General features: G+C 48.1%; 1 protein-coding gene across 4 annotated transcripts in view; it reads left to right on the top strand.

The window, feature by feature from the left end:
* ncoa7b (nuclear receptor coactivator 7b) overlaps window positions 1-7,500 on the top strand; it is a 43,308-nt gene that overhangs the window by 4,957 nt on the left and 30,851 nt on the right. For all 4 annotated transcript variants that reach the window (XM_077200010.1, XM_077200011.1, XM_077200008.1 and 1 more), the window contains exon 3: window positions 100-251. In XM_077200010.1, coding sequence (XP_077056125.1) covers window positions 100-251 — 152 coding nt within the window. The remainder of the gene's footprint in view (window positions 1-99; window positions 252-7,500) is intronic.

Genomic DNA, 7,500 nt, shown 5'->3' with positions numbered 1-7,500 from the left:
AGTGTCACGGCTCTGTGGGAGGATTTTATTTCATTAAGATGTTTGTTTGTTGCTGTTTTGACAGAGTTGATGCTGATGAAGTTGTATTTTGTCTGGCAGGCTGAAAAAGAAACGGCAGCCAAAGCAGAGCCAATCAGAAAAGGCGGATGCCGAGCAGAGCCAATCAGATGTCGAATCCAAGACGCTAGTCATCAGTGAACCTGCTCAGAAACAGCCTCAGAAAACCAGGAGAAGCCAAAATGACAGATCAGGTAAACATTCAGACAGGTTCGACTTCACGCTTTTTTATACAAGCCAATTCAAATTTAATTTGAGAATGTTTTTGAAAAATTATTAAATCTTGATGTTCTTATTTGGTTTCTATTTTAAATTGAAATAGTCCAATTATAGTATAGTAAGCTGCACAATTTATCAAAATATAAAAGCGAAATTGCGAAATGGCTTTATTATTAAATTGCAAAGGCTGCGATTTCATTAAATTACGTTTGTGAACACAACACACACAACGTCTTCACATACGTGTAATGAGAAATAAAAGTAAAAAAATCTTTGAAAATCAATTCAGGCAGCCATAAATATTAGTAATGTAATTTTACGGTTGTAATGTAAAATAACATTTTTATTATTATATTATTTTTCTTAAATACTTGATTTTTTTTATTTTAAAGTGAAATATTACAGTAGTATTTTTTTGTGTCATTTTTATATTTTTTATTTTGTCATAATAATAATAATTATTATTCTATAGCCATATTTATATATAATCGCACAATTTTGGCCAAATTGTACAGCCCTAAAAAATTTTCTTTTGCACGTTGCATTTTAAATTGCAATCGCAATAACTTTTTTTAAAATCAGATTTAGCCAAAACGTCTCTGGTTACTGATGTAACCTATGTTCTCTGAATAGGGAACGAGACGCTGCGTAGCTTAGACGCAGTGGGAACGCCCTCCTGGTGTGCCCATTGTCTGAAGCCCTAATAGAATCACGCCAATTCATTGGCTGATGGCGCGGGCGCCGCCATGACGCTCCTGCATCATCATATTATATTAGCACGCGCGCCATCTGCTCCTCAGATTTCTCTGCCGAAAAAGAAAGCTTGTCGGCAGCGCAAGGAGCTTGGCAGCGAACGCAGCGTCTCGTTCCCTATTCAGAGAACATAGGTTACATCAGTAACCAGAGATGTTCTCTTTCATAGGTTCACTCAACCTTAGCTTAGGTTGAGCTTAGACGCAGTGGGAACTGGTAGCTTAGACGCAGTGGGAACGAAATACCAAACTCGCCAAGCTAAGCGCTGCCGCAACTAGTACAAGACCAGATAACTCACACGACTGGTTCAAGCAGACAAAACCTGGGAACCTGGAGTCGTGTCAAGATCCAAACTGTAGAATCTGACAAAAGTGTGCGGAGAGGAACATCCTGCCGCCACACAAATGTCCTCCAGGAGGGCACCTCTAAAAAGGGATTGAGAGGAAGCCATGCCCCTGGTGGAATGTGCTCTGATGCTAAGAGGTGAAGGTAGACCGCGCACCTCATAATACCAGTGAAATAGCTTCTGTAACCCAGTGTGAAATTCTCTGCTTTGATGCGGCAAGCCCACGGTGGCCAGCACCAAAACATACCAAGAGCTGGTTGGATTTTCTCCAATCGCCAGAGCGATCCACATATAACTTCAATGCCCGGACCGGGCAGAGCAAGTTAAGATTTCTGTCCTCCTCAGAGACAAAAGGAGGAGGATGGAAAGAGCGAAGGCTAACAACCTGAGACCGGAAAGCTGTGGACAAAACTTTGGGCACATAACCTGCTTTCGGTCTCAAAGTCACTCTGACCAAGCCAGGAGGGAAATCAATACATGACTCGCTAACAGAAAGAGCTTGCAAATCCCCCACCCGCTTCAAAGAGGCCAAGGCTAACAAAAGAGTAATCTTGAGAGTCAAAATCCGCTCAGGAGCTGACTCTAAGGGCTCAAAGGGGGCCTCCGTTAAGCCCTCCAGGACGACCGACAGGTCCCAGGAGGGGATTCCAGGGGAGCGTACTGGCTTCAGGCGCCTAACCCCACGCATAAAAGCTGAGACTAACCTCAACTTGCCCAGTGGGATCTCATCCGATTCTCTATGAGCAGCAATAGCGGCAACATACACTCTCAAAGTAGTAGCGGCCGCTCCAGAAGCAAACTTCTCCTGCAGGAATTCCAGCACTGAACCGACTGGGCAGTTGACTGGGTCAATAGCGTGTGCCGAACACCACGATTCAAAAACCCCCCACTTAGAAGAATACAACTTTCTTGTGGAGGGGGCTCTCGCATTCGCAATGGTCTCCTGGACGTCAGCGGGAAGACCAAAGTTTAAAGCTAACGGACCCTGATGGGCCACACGCATAACTTCCAAATTTCGGGGCGAGGATGCCATATCCTGCCCTGAAGCTGGGACAGCAGATCCTCCCTGACCGGAATCTCCCAAGGGGGGAGTTCCAGAAGAGGAACCAGCTCTGAGAACCACGGCTGGGACGGCCAGAAAGGGGCTACAAGTAGGAGACGAGCTCCGCTCTCCCTTACTCTGGACAGAACTGCCTGTATCAATTTGACAGGCGGGAATGCATAAAGCCTCCGCATCGGCCATGGGTGGGCGAATGCATCTATCCTCAGTGGCACTGGGGGGCTCACGGAGAACCAAAGTGGGCATTGGGATGACTCCTTTGATGCAAAAAGGTCCACTTCTGCCTTACCGAACACTTCACAGATCAGGGCTACTGTTCGGCGGTTCAACTTCCATTCCCCCGACTTAAGTTTCTGCCTCGACAGAAAATCTGCTGCGAGGTTCAGGACCCCCAGAACATGGACTGCCCTCAGTGACAGGAATTTGTCTTAAGACTTACATGGGACACCACCGCCATATTGTCTGTTCTGACAATGACATGATGCCCTTTGAGAAAGGGGAGAATATGAAGGAGGGCCAGGGAAACAGCTCTCAGCTCTAAGCTGTTTATGTGCCAAACGAGAGTCTCCCCAGTCCAGACCCCGTATGCTGGCCTGCCCTCGAAAACCGCACCCCATCCGGTTAGAGAGGCATCCGTCGTAATCATTTGGCGACGGAAAACCGCACCCATGCTGCCCCTTTCTGAAGGAAAAGAGGGTCCCGCCAAATTGAAAGCGCGCGGAAACAACTGCGCGACACCTTCAACAGGCGAAAAGCCGATCCTGTGGACCAGGCACCTGAGAGTTTCATCCACCACAGAAACGGTCTCATGTGGAGCAACCCTAAGGGGAGCACGGGGGATGCTGCGGCCATGAGACCCAGCAGCCTGCGACAATTGCCCACAGAAACATGATGGCCGAGCGTGAAGCGGGCCAAACATGTCAGAAGACTGGAAATCCGGGCAGGAGCCAAACGGGCCTGCATCAGAACGGAATCCAGGCGCACCCCTAAGAAGACTGTGCATAGAGTTGGGGCAAGAACGCTCTTCTCTGTGTTCAACCTCAGGCCAAGAGACTGAATGTGACGAAGGACAATGTCCCTGTGGTGAGTCACTAATTCCCTGGAGTTGGCCAAGAGGAGCCAATCGTCCAGGTAATTGAGTATACGGATGCCCTGGAGCCGCAACGGGGCCAGAGCAGCATCCATACACTTTGTAAACGTTCTCGGTGCTAGAGCGAGACCAAAGGGGAGGACCCTGTACTGGTATGATTTTTCTCCAAAGGCGAACCTGAGGAACCTCCTGTGTCGCCATACGACCTGAATATGAAAATATGCATCCTTCAGGTCTACTGTCACGAACCAGTCCCCTGCCCGAATCTGAGATATGATAGCTTTTAGCGTTAACATCTTGAATTTCCCTTTGTAAAGAGAGAAATTCAGCCGGCGCAGGTCTAGTATCGGTCGCAGACCTCCGCCCTTTTTCGGGACCAAGAAGTAGCAGCTGAAGAAGCCTTGCTCGACTTCCTTCGGAGGAACCTCTTCTATAGCTCCCTTGAGGAGAAGGGACGAAATCTCCCACTGTAGAACAGAAGCCTCTGAGGCGCTGTTGACTACAGTAGGACAGACCCCGTTGAAGCAAGGGGGCGGGCGACAGAACTGAAGTGTGTAGCCGAGCCGAACCGTGCGGAGGATCCAGGGCTATACCCCTGGCAGACCACTCCATTCTGGAAAGAAGTGAGATAGAGGAGATGGAGTGATGCAATGCGGCGGACATACCTGAGTTAGGGTGATGCGCTGTCTCCCGTGGTGTGGCGCGGTCCAGCGTGAAGGAAAGCACTTGACGTCCTGACACTTAGTGGGAGGCACCACTGCCTGTTTGACCAAGGCCAAAGGGTCTGCCTGCTCCTGAGAGAAAACGAAAGTTTCTCCGATTCGAGCGGCTGGTACCAAACGCGTTGGGTGCGAGGGGAGAAAGCTGAATGCGTCTCCTTCCTCCTGCGCCAGACGGCTTGAACAAAGTTGAGGGGTAACTGCACTTCGAAACACGCTGGGTGGCGAAGGTGACAGGTTTAGAGAAGGAGAGCAAGTGAGAGGTGGGCAGAAACGCTTGCGCGGTCTGTCCCAACCTCGTAGATCGAGGGAGGCTCTCCTTTTTCTGACCTGCGGGTCAGGAACGATTCGAGGCGGCTGGGGTGAAGGGTTTGTTAGACCGTTTCAGCTCCAGACGCTTATGGGGCCGCTGGCGGGGCAACGGACGACCGCGGGCTCCCCAGACCGTAGCGGGCGGGGGATGAGCCGAGACACTTCTCGTAGTGGCAAAATCCGGCCTATGAGAAGGACGTTCTCTGGGCTGGGATTGGGAGGAGTTGGAGGATTCCCTAGCTCTCCTGGGCATAAATTGCCTGAGGGCAGCTGACTGGGATTTTGCGGCCCGAAATTTTTCAACCACAGTGTTGACCACCTCCCCAAACAGACCAGATTGAGACACTGGGGCATCTAAGAGGAAAACCTTCTCTTTATCACGGATTTCCGTGAGATTGAGCCATAGGTGGCGCTCTGCAGCAATCGCCCCCGCCATAGAACGCCCTGTAGCGCGCGCAGTGTGCTTGGTGGCCCTTAAGGCCAGATCCGTGGCCTTGCGAAGCTCCTTGACAGCTTCCGGTGTGATCCCCGTTCCCTCATCCATTTCTTTTAAAACATCTGTCTGGTAGGCTTGGAGGATGGCCATAGTGTGTAGGGCCATGCCTGCCTGACCAGCTGCCATGTAGGACTTTCCGATAAGGGCGGAAGTAGTCCTGCACGGTTTAGAGGGAAGGAGGGGCCGAGATTTCCACAACGGAGCAGACGACAGGGAAAGGTGTGTAGCTAGCGTGTCCTCGACCGCTGGAATAGAGGAATAGCCCTGCTCCACAAAACCAACGAGGTTGGTGAAGTCAGCGGCTGCCGCGTTCGTTAGGCGCGCGGAGAAAGGCTGCTTCCAGGATCTGGTGATCTCGTGATGCAGAACGGTGAAAAAGGGCAGCTTTCTCCGCTCAGGCCTAGAATTAGGGCCACTTAAAAATCTTTCGTCGAGTTTAGATGATTGTGACTCGCGGGGCTCATCGGGCCAGTCGATAGAAAGCTTTTCAGTAGCGCACGAAAGCACGTCGATAAGCTCCGTGTAGGCCGCAGTAGGCCGCGCCTCCTGGCCGCTAGGCGGGAGAGCGTCAGAAGGTAAAACAGGCCCGAAATCCTCGGAGCCGGACGCTGTAGTGTAAATAATATCTTCCAGCTGGGGCATAAATAATCATGAGAAAACTCGACTGGCCTAACAACGCGTGCATGCTCGGGAGAGGGAGGGAGAGAAAGGGCCTGAGCCGTCTGCTCGTACTCTATATCCTCGAGCTCTACATCCGAGCCCCAGGTCGCGGATTCCAACGAGGCCTCGGCAGCCTCGGGAGCGGGACGGGGGGGAACGAATGACTCCTTCTCAAAAACCGCGAGCCGAGAGCGGAGGGTTTTGAGAAGGAGCTTGTCACAGAATTTACATTTAGACGAGCCTAAAACAGCCTCGCGCGCATGAGAAAAACCCAGACACTTGACACACTTACTGTGCGGGTCGTCGTTCGCAATAAAGCGAACGCATGGCGGCGGGCTACGACGAAACTCCATGGCACTTCACCGCAAGGAGAACAGAGTTCCACTAATCGCAGTCGCTGAAGTGCAGATGAAGAAGCAGATGAAGAAGCTGGTGAAAATCCGAATATACGGGCTCAGAAAAAACGAAATCGAAGGGCTAAGATGGCCGCTTCGTGAAGGCAGAGAAATCTGAGGAGCAGATGGCGTGCGCGCGCTAATATAATATGATGACGCAGGAGCGTCATGGCGGCGCCCGCGCCATCAGCCAATGAATTGGCGTGATTCTATAAGGGCTTCAGACAATCGGCACACCCGGAGGGCGTTCCCACTGCGTCTAAGCTACACAGCGTTGAGTGAACCTATGAAAGAGAACAAATAGTCATGTAAAAAAACAAACAAACAAGACTTCAATAAAATTATGTATTTCTCAGTTAAACAGAATATTCTGTGGGAAACGGTGTAGTTTGGAATTTTATTTAATTGATAAGGTTTTGATTTTTAATGATTAATTATTTGTCCCCCACTCCATTACAACAGCAGAAATTAGAAAGTTGTGGAGCAAATTATTGCATTTTGATGCAAGATTATGAATACGGCACCTGAAATGTTCACAATATGGCCAGGAATGTTTCATAAAGTCAGTTTTGAGGTCATGTGACCTTTTGGACTGTGTTTGTGAGGATCACGGGAAGTGACCACCAGATGAGTGCGAGTCTGTTATTTATCTCAGTCGAACAGACAGGAAGAGGTCAAAGGTTACATTTAGTTTAAGGAAGTTGCATAACTAAACCAGAGATGTTTTTCCTGGTGTACAATAAAATCCCACAGACTTGCATAGCCATATATAAAGATCAGACTGTAAGCAGAACACGATTGCTAATAAATATCACACTAATTAGGTAGAATTCAGAAACCTTGTTAATAGCGACACCGGTGGCCTTTAAGTGAACTGCAGCCACTAACTTCCACATTAAATTGTGCAAAAAAAATTGCAAGTATCCTAGTAAATATAGTCGGTTATGTCTTAAGTAAAAGTAAACAGTTGAGAAAGTAAACGCATGTGTATCAGTATATTAGATCTGTGCATTCGCTCTTAAAGTGACAGTAGCCTAATATTCCTGCTGTGGTCTGCGTCTTTAATGTTAATCAAACAACAAAAGACAAAGAACAAAATCACTCACTGCAAGTTTTGTAACTTTAATAAGGATTAATTAACAAGGATGTTTAATTACTGTGAAGGCTTATTTTATATTTGCTTGCTTTATTAAATGTATGTACCTGAAAACTAATGTTAGACCTCCCTGAAAAACCTGAAAAGCTGTTTATTTCATTAGTATCTTTGTTATATTGTATTTATTTTTGATTTTGCTTGTAATTTGATTATTTGTTCTTATTTTATTAGTGACGGTTTACTTGTCTATAATAATTCTGTAAATTTATATTAGTTTAGCTGTGGAATCGAAAATGC

The sequence above is a fragment of the Siphateles boraxobius genome, unplaced genomic scaffold, assembly GCF_051911475.1.
Source record: "Siphateles boraxobius isolate OS27281-9 unplaced genomic scaffold, OSU_SipBor_1 115, whole genome shotgun sequence".
NCBI lineage: Eukaryota > Metazoa > Chordata > Actinopteri > Cypriniformes > Leuciscidae > Siphateles > Siphateles boraxobius.
This window is presented reverse-complemented; position numbering and strand designations above follow the sequence as displayed.